Below are 14,028 nucleotides of genomic sequence, written 5' to 3'. Positions count from 1 at the left end.
GATATACCTATCACAGGAGCCCGTGAAGATGAAGGCTGAGCCTGGCTACTACTGGATGAGCGACCACTATAACCTCCACGAACCATATTCTAACAAATAACATATGTCATACAATACATTCAAATAATTCACATCAAGTATTACAATGCATTCAAGTCATTCACATCAAGCATTGCAATGCATTCAAATAATTCAAATAATTCAAATCATTCATATCAAGTATTGCACTAATTCAAATCATTCGTTAATTACATAAATTATAATACATTCAGATAATTGAAATCATTCACATCAAGTATTACAATGCATTCGAATCATTCGTATCAAGTATTAATATACATTCAAATAAAATTTTTAATCATTCACACCAAGTATTGCAATACAACTCACATCAAGTATTACAATGCATTTAAATAGAGGTTTGTAGTATAAGATTTTGCTCACTAGCTTGAGAATTCTTCCTCGTCACTAGTTTGACTTTCTTCTTCTTCTTCTTCTTCTTCTTCTTCATTGTTTGCCCATCCACTTGGTACATCATTTGGATCACATTCCTCTATGAATGTTTCATCGGCCAATGGAGATATGACATGCATATCATGCGCAACATCGTGACCATAAGCGAAGTCATAGACATCATCTGATTGATAGTAATCACTGTCTTCAGCTAACTCATCTTCCTGTAACTGATCATACTCGGGGTATAGTTTGGATTTCACCTTGCAAACTGCCCACCATTCATTTCTATCTGACTTTTTTATACTCGGATATGAAGTATAATAAATTTGTTGAGCTTGCGAGGCTAATATGAATGGTTCATATGTTCCAAAACTGGATTTATGATTCACCTCCACAATGCCTGAACCTTTGTCGAGTCTTGTTGCAGTTGGATCAAACCAATGACACTTGAATATCGTAACCCTGTTATTCATGCCTAAGTAAGTCAACTCCATTATTTCCTCTATAACACATAGTAATCATGTTCATTTTCACCGTAGCTACTATCCTTGACACACACGCCACTATTTATCGTTGATTTGTTTATACCGTAGTCTTTTGTATGGAATCGATAACCATTTACGATATACCCGTTGTAGCATTGTACAACTTTGGTCGGACCATTTTTTAAATCACATATTCCTTGATCTTTAACATCACCATGACGAACCTACGCACAGACATAAACAATTATTGTGATCACGATCAATTAAGTAACTTAGTGTTGTTTATAAGTACAAAATTTATGTTAGCTTCTTTACCAACTGTTTCAACCACTCCACAAACTTAGTTTCACGTTCTTTTTGTACTTCTGCATCAGTGAGATGTGAAACTTCGCTTTGCAACTCCAGATCAAATCGTCTGCAAACCACAAATACTTATATTACCGAGCCATGTATCCACATATAGAACATAAAATGATTTATAATTGAGTTGCATATACATATACTTACTCGATGTATGGGTCGATCGCTGAGCAATTAAAAAGAATATAGATGTGTGCTGCATCTTGCTCTCGATCTGTCAATAGCCTTGATCGACAACTACCAAATGCATGCCCAAGTGGTTGAAATATCGACAGTTTGTCAGCTATAGTTACTTGTTCTCCATCATCGTTACGGGGCGGGCATGTGTAACGTGTTGGAATATGAGGTTCGAAGTACATAGATGAGAAATTTGAAATCTCTTCTAAAGTGTACGCCTCACAAATAGAGCCTTCTACTCTTGCTTTATTACGAACCTTTTTTTTTAGGTCGAACATGCATCTGACAAGAATATACATTTCAAATTTTAAATATCTGTCATTAAAGAGACAAATATAAAAAAACATATATCTTTCAAATGGGTACATCCATCGATATTGCACAGGGCCACCAACCCTTAGTTCATATGGCAGATGTATGATCAAATGTTTCATAACATCGAAAAATGTTGGCGGAAATATCTTTTCTAACAGACAAACAGTGGTGATGACAGAGTCCTCGAGATTCTTTACATCTGATACAACGACCTCCGATGCGCACAATGTTCTGAAAAATCCGCTCAACTCAGACAATACCCCCCATATAGGTTTGTCTAACATATCATGGAATGCTAGGGGTATCAATCGTTGCATAAAGATATGACAATCATGGCTCTTCAACCCATATAAATGTCAATCGTCAATCTTCACAGCCCGAGCAATGTTAGAGACATATCCATCTGAATATCTCAGTTGTCTCCACCATTGACATACATGTTTTATTTGATCAGGTCCGAGCACGTACTTCGCCTTTGGTTTCAATACTTTGCCATTATACTCTTTGAGTTCCAATTCTGGTCTTTTACATATTAATTTTAAATCCATACGGGTCTTCGGATTATCCTTCGTTTTTCCTTTAATATTCATTACTGTATTGAACACATTATCAAACACATTTTTCTCTACATGCATCACATCCAAATTATGTCATATCAATAGGGTCGGCCAATACGGTAGTTCCCAAAAAATAGATTTTTTCGTCCAATTGTGATCCTTCCCAAATCCACAGAAGGGTGTAGGACTGCGAGCATCTGTTAATACATCTGGAAAGTATCGCAATCTTCTTAGAATCTCTATGTCGAACAATCTTGATGATGGACCTTCCGTTTCAGTTGTGCCTGCTTTAAATGCATTCTTTTGACATCGGAACGGATGATTGCTGGGTAGGAATCGACGATGGCACTCAAACCAGCAAGGCTTCCTTCCATGCCTCAATCTAAAAGCTTTGGAATCCTCCATGCAGTACGGACAAGCCAACCTCCCATGTGTGCTCCAACCAGATAACATACCATATGCAGGGAAGTCAGTGATTGTCCATAGAACAGCGGTCTTCATGTTGAAATTTTATTTTTTTGTGGGCATCATACGTGGTAACACCATCATCCCACAGTACATTTAATTCATCAATCAATGGCCTTAGATATACATCAAGATTTTGGCCAGGTGAGGTCGGACCAGGGATCAACAGAGATAAGAAAAGATTTGGACGTTTCATACACAAGCTTGGTGAAAGGCTGTATGGAGTAACAAATACTAGCCAACATGAGTATGGAGTTGATCTACCCCCAAATGGATTAAATCCATTTGTACAAAGACCGAGTCTAACATTTCGCACTTCCATTGCGAAGTTCTGATGAGTACGATCAAAGTGCTTCCAAGCTTCAGTGTCAACAGGATGCGTGATCTTGTTTTCATCGTGTCGAACTTTATTTGCATGCCATCTCATGTGTTTAGCTGTCCTTGAAGACATATACAATCGCTGCAATCTAGGAGTGATAGGAAAGTAGCAGAGCGACTTGTATGAAACTTCCTTTGATCTCGTGCTACCATTGCCTCTTGTCTTTGGCTTGAACCAAGGATGCCCACATGACGGGCATGATATGTCGTTTTCCTGCTCCTTGAAATACAACATGCAGTGATTTGGACAAACATCAATCTTTTTGTAACTCATACCTAGAGCGTTGACCATAACTTTCGCACGATAGAAATTTTGTGGCAATTTCTCATCTTTAGGCAACATACTCTTCACAATCATGCACAAACGGTCAAAACATGATTGGCTCAAATTATACTCATAGACCGTGCTGAATCAATCTATAAGGCCAGATTTGACCAAAACAACTTGCATCATAAGATTTAAGAGGGCTATAACGATGGTGGATGACATAGGGGATGAGTGGACCCAAATTAACTCCACTGAGGCGGTGGGGCCCCTTTTTAATAAGGGGCAGCCACTACGTGGTTCCCCCTGGTTGGGTAGAATACCTTATAAGTGTTAGAGAACAAGGCTCGGTTGGACTAGGATCCGGGTCAGGTGTGACAGATCCAGTTCCAGAAGAATTCGAACCTGCATCAAATGGAAGGCTGTCAAATGAGAAGTTACCAAAGATATATATTAACCACAACCGTATGGCATGGAAATCTTGTCCAACAAGGAAGATAAGAACAAAATAAAGATGGAAGGAATCCAAGGGAGGTCGTCCAACAAGGAAGTTATCAATTGAAAAGAAGGAAACTAGGCTTGATGATGAGAATTTTAAGAGTTTCCATAACAAAGAAAATCATGTAAACTTTATCTTCTAAGTTATCTTCTCTTCATGAGAACTTTTATTAATATTCATGCTAATGAACATCATGATCTCAGATGAGTGAGTGAAGATTTAAGAGCTTTTCACCGTACGTGGACATAGGCAAATCCATTGCCGAACCGCGTTACTTTGTGTTCCTCAAGTGTGCGATTATTTTGTGTCGTTTTAATAAGGGTCCGATCACAGGAAAACACCTCGAATGAATTATATATTTTAGATCATAAAGTGCAGATGGTTGAAGTATTTGGGTTACATGCAATAAGTTCAGAACTCAAATCCTATCGCTTACACCTTCGAAACTATATGTTTCTTTTGTAAATGAGTCAGTTTCAGCTTGGCTCAGTAGGTTTAGAATCGAAATTCTATTATTTTCAGCTTTCTTTAAATGAGGCAGCTTGAGCTGGGGCTTGCCTGAAGAATGAACGAGCTTGAACACCCTTTGTTCAGTTCCTTTGGCTCCCGCGTTTACCAGACCTGCAGCTACACTTTGCCCTAGTACCCATAAAATTTCATGAGAACATTTGGGGACTAGAAACACCAAAATCCAGGTTGTTCTTTCTCATCTAAGCAAAGATGTGTAAGAACTGTTGTAAAGAAATTTTCTACTGCTGACCAATTACCGTACAAGAGAGAGAGAGAGAGAGAGTAAAGCAGAAACAGAATAGAAAGAAGATAGTGTGATGGTTGTGCAGAGTAAAATTGGAAGCTTTATCCATGAATATGTATCTGTCTCTGATACATGAATCTCAAGGATCTGTGTGACAGAGACAAGGATGCTGAGCCCTTTTCAAAGTTTAGATGATTGTGGATGGCCCCAGCCGCAGAGACTAACAAACTGACCATTTTGTTATGGAAAGAGGAGGAATTGATGACAACACCCTTGACCCTCCCATCTCCATGATATTTATTATAGCTAGCCAAACATTCACCTGTGCACTTTCCATTCACCTTCTTAGGGTTATAACAATTAAAGAAATGGAAACAAAAGGATGGAGTCCCTATGGCTACCCCCTTTTTCCCTTTTCAAGAAATTAAGTGCCTAGTTATAGGACATAGCCTGGCTAAATTTAAGGTAGTTGGTCATCCCCTTTAATGGTGTGTCTTTTGAATCACCAATGTAACCAGATAAAACAAGATAAGTTTATATATTTTCATTATTTTTCCATATACAGTTCCATGTATATCACAACTTTGTGTGCAAGTTGGCGTCATTGAAGCCGACATAATCAGATCTGATATGATCAGATTGGCTTTGAATGATGGAAAAAGTTCAGATGATCAGTGACCACTCTTTCATGAGTAATTGTGATGAATTCTGAACATTACTTCAATTTTTTTTTTTGCTGTTTAATAATGATTTGCTGAAACTATAACTGATTAACAGCACTAGGAATAGATTGTCCTCCTCTCAAAATCATGGACGTGATTCTGATATTGACGAAGGCTCACACTACAAGAAATCTGTGAATTAGCGACGATTTCAATCTGTCGCTAAACAATTTAGCAATGGATTAGCGACGAATAACTTTCATCGCAAAATTCTAGTCGCTCATTAGCGACGAAAACTATCTGTCGCAAGTTTTATCTTTAATTTGCGATGAATTAGCGAATGCTATGATTCGTCGCAAGGCCATCGTTAAGATGCGGAGATTTGGTTTGGCGACGGATTTTAATTCGCCGTTAATTCTGTCGCTGTTGTAGCGACGAAATTAGCGATGTATTAAAATTCATCGCAAAAACATTGGCCGATTCACTTTTGCGATGGATAAATATTCGTCCCTAATTCATCATTAAATTAGACGTCGATACTAAATAGTGACGGATAATATCTGTCGCTAATCCATCGCAAATAATAAAAAAATTTAAAAAATTGTTTAAAACATTAATATCGAGAAAAAATTCTCGTGATACAATTTATATTTCCTATGTATAAAAAACAAAGTACGCATAAAAATACATATAAAAAACAACTAAAACAATTTATCGATTCACTATAATCCTCACCAAGATCTATCATAAAACACTTAAAACCTATGAGGCAGAATGAGAAATTGGGCCTAATATGTTAACTTATCTCTCTAGTTCTGCCCATTTTCTCATTCTTCCCTCTCAAATCAAAGGTTTTTGGTATTTTTTCTAACATCTAACACTGTAGCTGTGATCTATAGGTTTTTCTTTTTTAGTTAGAACTGGAATTTGGATTACCGAAATCTGACCAGTATATAGGTTTTTCTGGTGATCCAAAATCAATGGCTACGAAGGCATCAATTTTTTCGTCTCATTAAAATATTTTTTTATCAAAAAAAATATGATCCAAGAATCGATTCCCACTAAATTGCGCATGCTAAACACATCTAACAGTTCACATCTTTCATAAAATACTTCAAACTATAGGGCAGGGAAAAGTGGCCCTAATATGTTTAGTTCTTATATATATATATATATATATATATATATGGCATGGTGCTAAATGAAACATGTTATTGGATTTTCTGTATTTTTTTGAAATTATGACCCAACAGATTTGACTTATATGTTTGTTTTAATAAGAATCACTTCTTGGAGCAGTTGATTTTGATGATGCATGGATAGGTTTTTATAAGATTTCAAAAATTAATGGATTACAATTTTCATAAATTTTTCAGACTCCAAAACCATTTTTTTAATCCAAAATCAAGTGTTGATTTCTAGTAAAACAATCATGCTGAACATTTATGGGGTTGGAATTTCTAAAATACACTGAAAATCCAATAGCATGTTTTTATCTCTCTCTCTCTCTCTCTCTCTCTCTCTCTCTCTCTCTCTCTCTCTCTCTCTCTCTCTCTCTCTCTCTCTATATATATATATATATATATATATATATATATATATATATATATATTAGTTGTATTTTTTCTGAATTAAAAAATCACCTTTTAAATAGACCGATTTAAAACAATTCGATTCAGACCGGTTCTTGCTTTTTTGGGAAATCGATTGTGTCAACATGAGTCAGTACCAGACTTGTTATAATATCATGGATCAAGCGACTCTTTGGAGTCAAACTGAATGTATGGATCAGGATAATGTATGATGATTGTTAGTACGGTTGTATGTTGCGGCTGAGAAACTTCTCATTTTCATGGATCTTTTATCTGGATCTGGACCATGTTATGCTCCTTTTGACACATTTGATGACCATAAGGACCCAACCCTCTTTGTTGTCAGATTCATTCACACTGAAGCCGGTATAGGAGTGTAGGACACCAACCTCAACCCATACTTAGAAATATGTGAGACGGGTTAAATAATTTAGCATTAAAAAGAGAGAGAAAAACATCATAAAAGTAGTTTGAAAAGACAAAATCATCGATACAAGGTTAATTAAATTTCAATTATATAAAACCATGTAAAAAAAGGGACATATAGATCCGGATTTCATTGGAAATCAAGATGTCCAGGTCAGGGTATAGGAAAAATATAAAACCTCGATCCAAGACTTAACGTGATATCTAAACCCAAGATCCCATAAATTTGGATCCCTATTGGAATTTTCGGAAAAGAATTTTGACAGATATGATTTTTTTTGTTCTAAACATTCCTCTAAAAGAACTAGATTTTCTTTTCACGCATTTCGGAAAAGATGGAGCGCTGCGTTTGTTTGTTTGGTTTTCCAAGTTTTATTTAAAAAATTACTTGTTTTGAATGGAGTTTTGCTAGCTCTGCCCACACTAATCACTTTGGGTCTGGATTCAAATGTACCCAAATTAAATCCCTTGAAAACATACAAACAGATCGGATAATGGTGGTAAGGGCAATGTTGTCAGTATTATTGCTAATCCGCCTGAATTAGGGATGCAAACAGATCGGATCCGGAATGGCTAAATAGCCTAAATATATGGGGAGTCCAATCCGGATCGGATATGAAACAGCCAAAAAATTGAAAAACTACCCTGGATCCAACCCACCTGCATCCCTAGCCTGAATCGTATCATATCGACCAGAAATCGCTATGAAGCCAAGCTGATTAGGTTTATTATTAAATCATTTTAAAATGGTTTTAATTTTTTAATATTTTTTACATATCATCGGTCCGATTCAGTTCAGAATCGGAATCGCCGATCCCTGAATCATTTTGAAAATAAATTGAGGGCGGATACCAATTCTGACAACATTAGGTAAGAGCTCTGCTAAATTCACACATTGGCTGGCCTCGGGTTGGAAAAACCCACACCCACCAACCCAGCTTCGACCTTGCAGCAAGGGGTGCCATCCCTGGGTTTCGAACTTGCGACCTTCCATCAACTTGGTGACATTCACAAGTTGCCCTTATCCGATGAGCCTTAGTGGGCTTCAGCGGCATTTAGTTGACACCTACAAGGTGGTCATTTGGGTATGAACTCAGAAAAGCATAAAAACTGGTGGGGCATGTAAAAAAAGTAGTCTTCATGTAGTTTTTATCGGGTCCAGGTATGTAGACCCGATTAGACTTAGGTCTAGACCCGATATCTGGTTCCACCTGAGTCCGAACCAAACCCGACCAGTTTTTATGCTTTTCTGAGTTCATAGCCAATTTACACGGTTGCAGCTGGGTCAAAAGTAAGAACCGACCAATTCTTTTTTAAGTAAAGAAATAGTCTTATTCTATATTTAACTATTTCACTAAATATATATACTGCAATACAACCAGTCTGAACAAGCATCTTTTGTTGATCTCACCACACACCACGTGATCTCATGGCACCAATTGGTTGTTAGTCCCTCCCTCTCTAATTTCACTGTGATGAAGGAAGAAAAGTGGATGTAAGAGGCTCATCATTTACCACAGCATATAAGGACACAGTTACTGGGCTTCCTTCTAATTGCAGCATTATGCTGCTGATTATCTCAAGCATCATCTTGTTGAACTCTTCTTGGTTAAGTGTGCCCCCTTCATCAGCTTTCACCATTTTAAACACCTCACCAGTAATTGCATCCATCTGCATCAATCATGAACAGAATGTTGTAGAAAACTGAAAGTCAAGACTAATTAAAGCCAACAAAGTGTTTGTTAAGATTGGATCCGTATATTGAGGGAAGTGGCCAACCTGGTCTACAGCACCATAGGGGGGCAGACTGACTGCTGGAGCTATGACATCTAAGGCAACCCGGAGGTACTCCCTTGGGAGCATTCCATGGCGATCCTTTGGTAGAGACTTCCATGTTGAGTCGAGTGCCTATATCAGTAACAGAGTTAGCATCTCTCTCTCTCTCTCTCTCTCTCTCTCTCTCTCTCTCTCTCTCTCTCTCTCTCCAACAAATGGCATGTACCAAATCTGCTAGCATTGAAAATATGGTGTTGACATACTAAGACCATTGAACTAGATGTTCCAAATTGAATGGGTGTTTTCCACCACAAAATTGAAGTTCCTTCCAAATATAAGAAACACTAAATCAATTTCACAAATTGAACAAGTTTGGAACCTCATTCTCCTCTTAAATCATTTCTCCTTTTTTGCCCCAACATGAAATCCCCAACAAAAAATGAGAAAAAAGACTTGATTATAAAAGAGATGGTAATTATTACCTTGTTCAATTCATATTTGTTAGAGAGGATTCTCTTGATGCCACTGCCATCGAATGTGTTCCCACTATGGGCCACTATTACCGGGTTTTCCTTCAGGCGAACTACCACATTCTCCACAACTTTCCTAAATGCCTCCAAGAAATTCACTTGAGAAACTGGGACATCCATTGTTTGGTAATCACTAAGTTGCAAGGATGGCTCCACAATATTGCTATAGACCTGAACTTTGTGTTGGGATTGCACCAAACTCAAAAACAAAATTCTAAAGAAAGAAAGAACCCAAAAATACCATAGCATTTGTTGTTGAGTACAACTTACCCATGGGTCAGAAGGTGGTGGCATTCCATGTTCCACAGTTAGCCTGCCTAGAGCTTTACAGATGGACTCATGAAGATCTATTGCATCCCCTATTTCTGAAAATATGCTCATGGCCTCTGCCTCAAACTGGGGTCCACTAACAAATTCTTGAAGATCCTCACCGTCGATCCAAAGGATCACAATTGGGTCACGCTTCAATCCAGCAGCCATGCCTAGAAGGATGTCAGAGAGCACCTCTTTAAACTGAGACTTGCTTATTTCCCCATTTTTTCCTTGAATGAATTCACTCAAAACCTATTGCAGATCATCAAGAAATACTGTCAATACCCTTTTTGTAGTTTAGCATCCTAAACTAATCAATAATTAACACAAAGAAGGAGAAGCACCAGCTCTACCGATTCAATTGAAAACATAAAGGTTGTATTCAATTATAATTTGGAGACCAATCTGAAACTAAAATTGTACTTCTAATATGCTAGTTCGAGAATACCAAATTAGAAGATCCAAGCTGTAACAAAAAAAAAAATCAAATCATAAAGTAACATCTCTATTTGTGAATTAAATGTCAATTCCAACAAACCATCTGAACTAAATTTGTACTATCAATGAAATAAGACTAAAAACCCAATGTATAGAGAGAATCAAATAATAACTTCACATTGTACTACACAAAAACTAGAAACTAGCTAAGAACCTACAAGAGCAAGTTCAAATTGGAAAAGAAAAAACTCAAGGGCCTAACTAATTAATGACCTCATTGTATATATGATCGGAATCCGGCGAGGAACCCTGAGCTGGGAGTCCGAGTGCGGCACCGATGTCGGCGGCGGTGGGGATGAGCTCCTTCACAGAGAGTTTGCCATCATGGTTTTGATCAAACTGTTGGAACTTGTGGTCTATGAACTTGTCGAAGACTTGGTGGTTGTTAACAAGGCCTGTGATCTTAGAGCCATCCAATACATCCACGGTTTTCTTGGGGTTGGACATTCTTTTTCTGCCTATCCTTTCTATTTCTGCGGCCGATCTTTTCTTCTATTTTTCTTCCTCCCTCAAACTTTTCTGTGCTGTAATTTTTTGCTGAAAGAAAAACTTTTCTGTGCTTTCCTGCGTTGCAAGGATTGGTATTTATTGGTGATGAGGTGAAGACCTTGAGCCGCTTTGGCTATGAACACTAACCAGCAATGGCTGGGACACGTGGAGCGTTTTGAGAGTATACAAAGCAAAGACAGATAGTGGTATCACGTACGGTCAATTTCGTTATCTCCAACTTCTTCAAAAGAAAGAAGTCATCGGTAAGAAGCCTAATTCTAGAAGCCATCATATTTGCATCTTGAATCACTTTGTACCAGGAACTGGATCCACAGTAAGATTCAGATTTAGCGTGGCCATATTAGTGGTGGATTCCACATCTCATTGAATTGCCAACACTTTCGGATTTCCAAAGAGACTGTTATTGTTGAGAAACGGCTACCCAAAGAAAATAAGTTATCCTCAGCCTCTTCTCTATATACATGGAGCATACACATCGATATCCAATATAGGGAATGATATAATCCTCACCTGAAGCAGGCCGTTTACCACGCTCTTTGGTTCTTCTCTCCTCCATCTCTTTGGTGCTCCTCCTTGCACAGACCACCGGTCCCAAATTCCAACATGTATCTTTGCTTCTCTTCCTTCACAAAACTATTGAGGCACCTTCAGTCTTTTTTTTTTAATAATGAAGAAAGGATATAAATGGTTTGGATTCGGATCAGACACTACAAGAAAAACGTTAATTAGCGACGAAAATTTATGACGATTTTTTTTTGCCGCGACAGATTAGCTAGAGAAAACTATCCAACACTATTCTGTCAGCGATGGAATTTGTCCATCGTTAATCTGTCACTAGTTACCGATGGATTAACAATGAAATTTTTCCACTGCTAATCCGTCAGTAAATAGCGACGAATTAGCAATGACAAACTAATCGCCTCAGACTCCGTCGCAACTTAACGACGGATTATCGATAAAAGGCATCTGTCGCTATAAAAGTTGTTACTTAGTGATGGAGTTGGTGATGGCATACGTTCGTCGCTAATCTGTCGCTATTTTTTCATATAAGCCCCTCTAAACCGTGACATTCTCTCTTCTCTCTCTCTGATTTTCCCCAAAACCAAACACTAGTCCACCGCGTTCAGCTCCGGCCAGCAAACCCCAGCGTCGTTGTCTCCCTCTTCGTTAGTCACTGACTGCGTGCTACCAGCGACCATTGTTACCCTTCTCAGCAGGCGCCGCCGACTGAAGCTGTCGGTGACCTCGAGTACTCCCCTTTGCTCCCGTTCGGCAAACCCTACGAGTAGAGCCACCTCCTCTGTCGTCGACACACCGACGACCTCTCGGTAATGGTCTTTGTGTTCCCCCTTTTTGGTGTCATCGCTACAGTCCCCAGTGCGCCTCACGATCGTTGTTTCCTCTGTTCCCCATCTACGAGCTCCTACAAGCCGGTCCCTCGTGCCAGCCCTGTCGCCGTTGTCTTTCCCGATGTCTCTCAGGTAAACCCTGCGACCCCCTCTCGCCTTTTCCCCCTTTCTTTCGGGATCGCCGGAGGACTGGGGTAAGTCCTGCCTTACTTGTTTTTCGACAGAGGGTGACACCCCCTGCCTTACTTCTTCTTTGGCAGGGGGTCGCCCCCTGCCTCATTTTGTTTTCAGGCAGGGGGTGCCCCCTGCCTTACACTTTCTCCAACAGGGGGTGGCACCCTCTGCCTCGCTTGTTTTCTGGCAGGGGGTGGCCCCTCTGTCGTACTTGTTTTTTGGCAGGGGGTGACACCCTCTGCCTTGCTTCTTCTTTGGCAGGGGATCACCCCCTCTGCCTCATTTTGTTTTCAAGCAGAGGGTGCCCCCCCCCCTTTCCCCTTGCCTTATTGTTTCTTCGGCAGGGGGGTGGCCCCCCTGCGTTGCTTGATTTCTCTGGCAGAGGGTGGCACTCCCCTGTCTCGCTTATTTTCTGGCAGAGGGTGGCCCCTCTGCCTTGTGTTTTTCGACAGGGCGTAGCCCCCCGTGCTTTGTTGACTAAATTTTTTTCTTTCTAACAAAGGGTGCCCCCCCCCTACTTCATTTTGTTTTCAGGCAGAGGGTGGTCCCCTCTGCCTTACTGTTTCTCCGATAGGAGGTGGCCCCCCTGCCTTGCTTGATTTCTCCGACAAGGGGTGGCACTTCCCTACCTCGCTTGTTTTCTGGCAGGGGGTGGCCCCCTCTGCCTTGTGTTTTCCGACATGGGGTAGCCCCCCTGCCTTGTTGACTGTTTTTTTTTTTTCGGCAGAGGGTGTCCCCCTGCCTTACTTGTTTTCTTCTTTGGTAGGGGGTCGCCCCCCCTGCCTCATTTTGTTTTCAAGGAGAGGGTGGCCCTCCTGCCTTACTTGGTCTCAGTCTTACTACCTTTTATTTTAATTCTGTTCACCCGAGGTTTGTTTTTTTCTATCCGGGCTCGTTTTCGACAGGGAGTGTCATGCTCTTTGTTATCGGGTAATAAACTTCATTTTAACAGAGTGTCTCTTACAGATTTCTCAATGGATCTCGCTTGTGCCCCGCCACCCGTGGTATGTAAGTAACAAAAACAATGCAAATCGGGTAAATACCCGTGGTGAGTAAGTGATGCAAATGCATCACATGTTATTTAATTTATTGGATGCAACACTTTTCTATTCACACACTCACTTAGTTGTGGATATCTAGGACTGCTTTGATGGAGTTTGGAGATCATGCTGAGCATGATTTTAATGTATGAGAATAAAAGTATTCTTATTTTTGGAGTACGAATTTCATGCTAGGCATGGTAGTAGTTAGCGGGATATTGGAGTGTGTTTGCTACAGCTAAATGTTTGGTATTGTTTTGATATGAATGATTTGTATGTATTGCAATGTTTGATGTGTCTGTATCCATGCTTGCATAAAGTTATTTTCCATTTGATTATGCCTTCCATGTGAAATTGTATCATGAAAATATGTTTTAAATGAATGTATCATTTTATGGAATGTGATTTCATATTTATAAATATCCTCGTGATGTGTATAAATATGATG

The 14,028-nt window shown here is 39.3% G+C and overlaps 1 protein-coding gene across 1 annotated transcript; it reads right to left on the bottom strand.

Moving 5' to 3' along the window:
- Positions 1-8,675: 8,675 nt before the first annotated feature.
- LOC149818115 (uncharacterized) lies at positions 8,676-11,072 on the bottom strand. Its single transcript, XM_089984698.1, has 5 exons — positions 10,721-11,072; positions 9,968-10,261; positions 9,650-9,868; positions 9,171-9,299; positions 8,676-9,062 (listed from the first exon to the last, which is right to left on the bottom strand). Exons 1-5 carry the CDS (start codon positions 10,952-10,954, stop codon positions 8,859-8,861), a joined length of 1,080 nt encoding a protein of 359 aa, XP_089840824.1. The 5' UTR covers positions 10,955-11,072; the 3' UTR covers positions 8,676-8,858.
- Between the last annotated feature and the right edge of the window lie 2,956 nt (positions 11,073-14,028).

Source organism: Nuphar pumila, chromosome 13 (assembly GCF_984573655.1).
Source record: "Nuphar pumila chromosome 13, dmNupPumi1.hap1.1, whole genome shotgun sequence".
Lineage (NCBI taxonomy): Eukaryota > Viridiplantae > Streptophyta > Magnoliopsida > Nymphaeales > Nymphaeaceae > Nuphar > Nuphar pumila.
The sequence above is the reverse complement of the archived record's forward strand: the minus strand, read 5'-3'. Positions and strand labels throughout refer to the sequence as shown.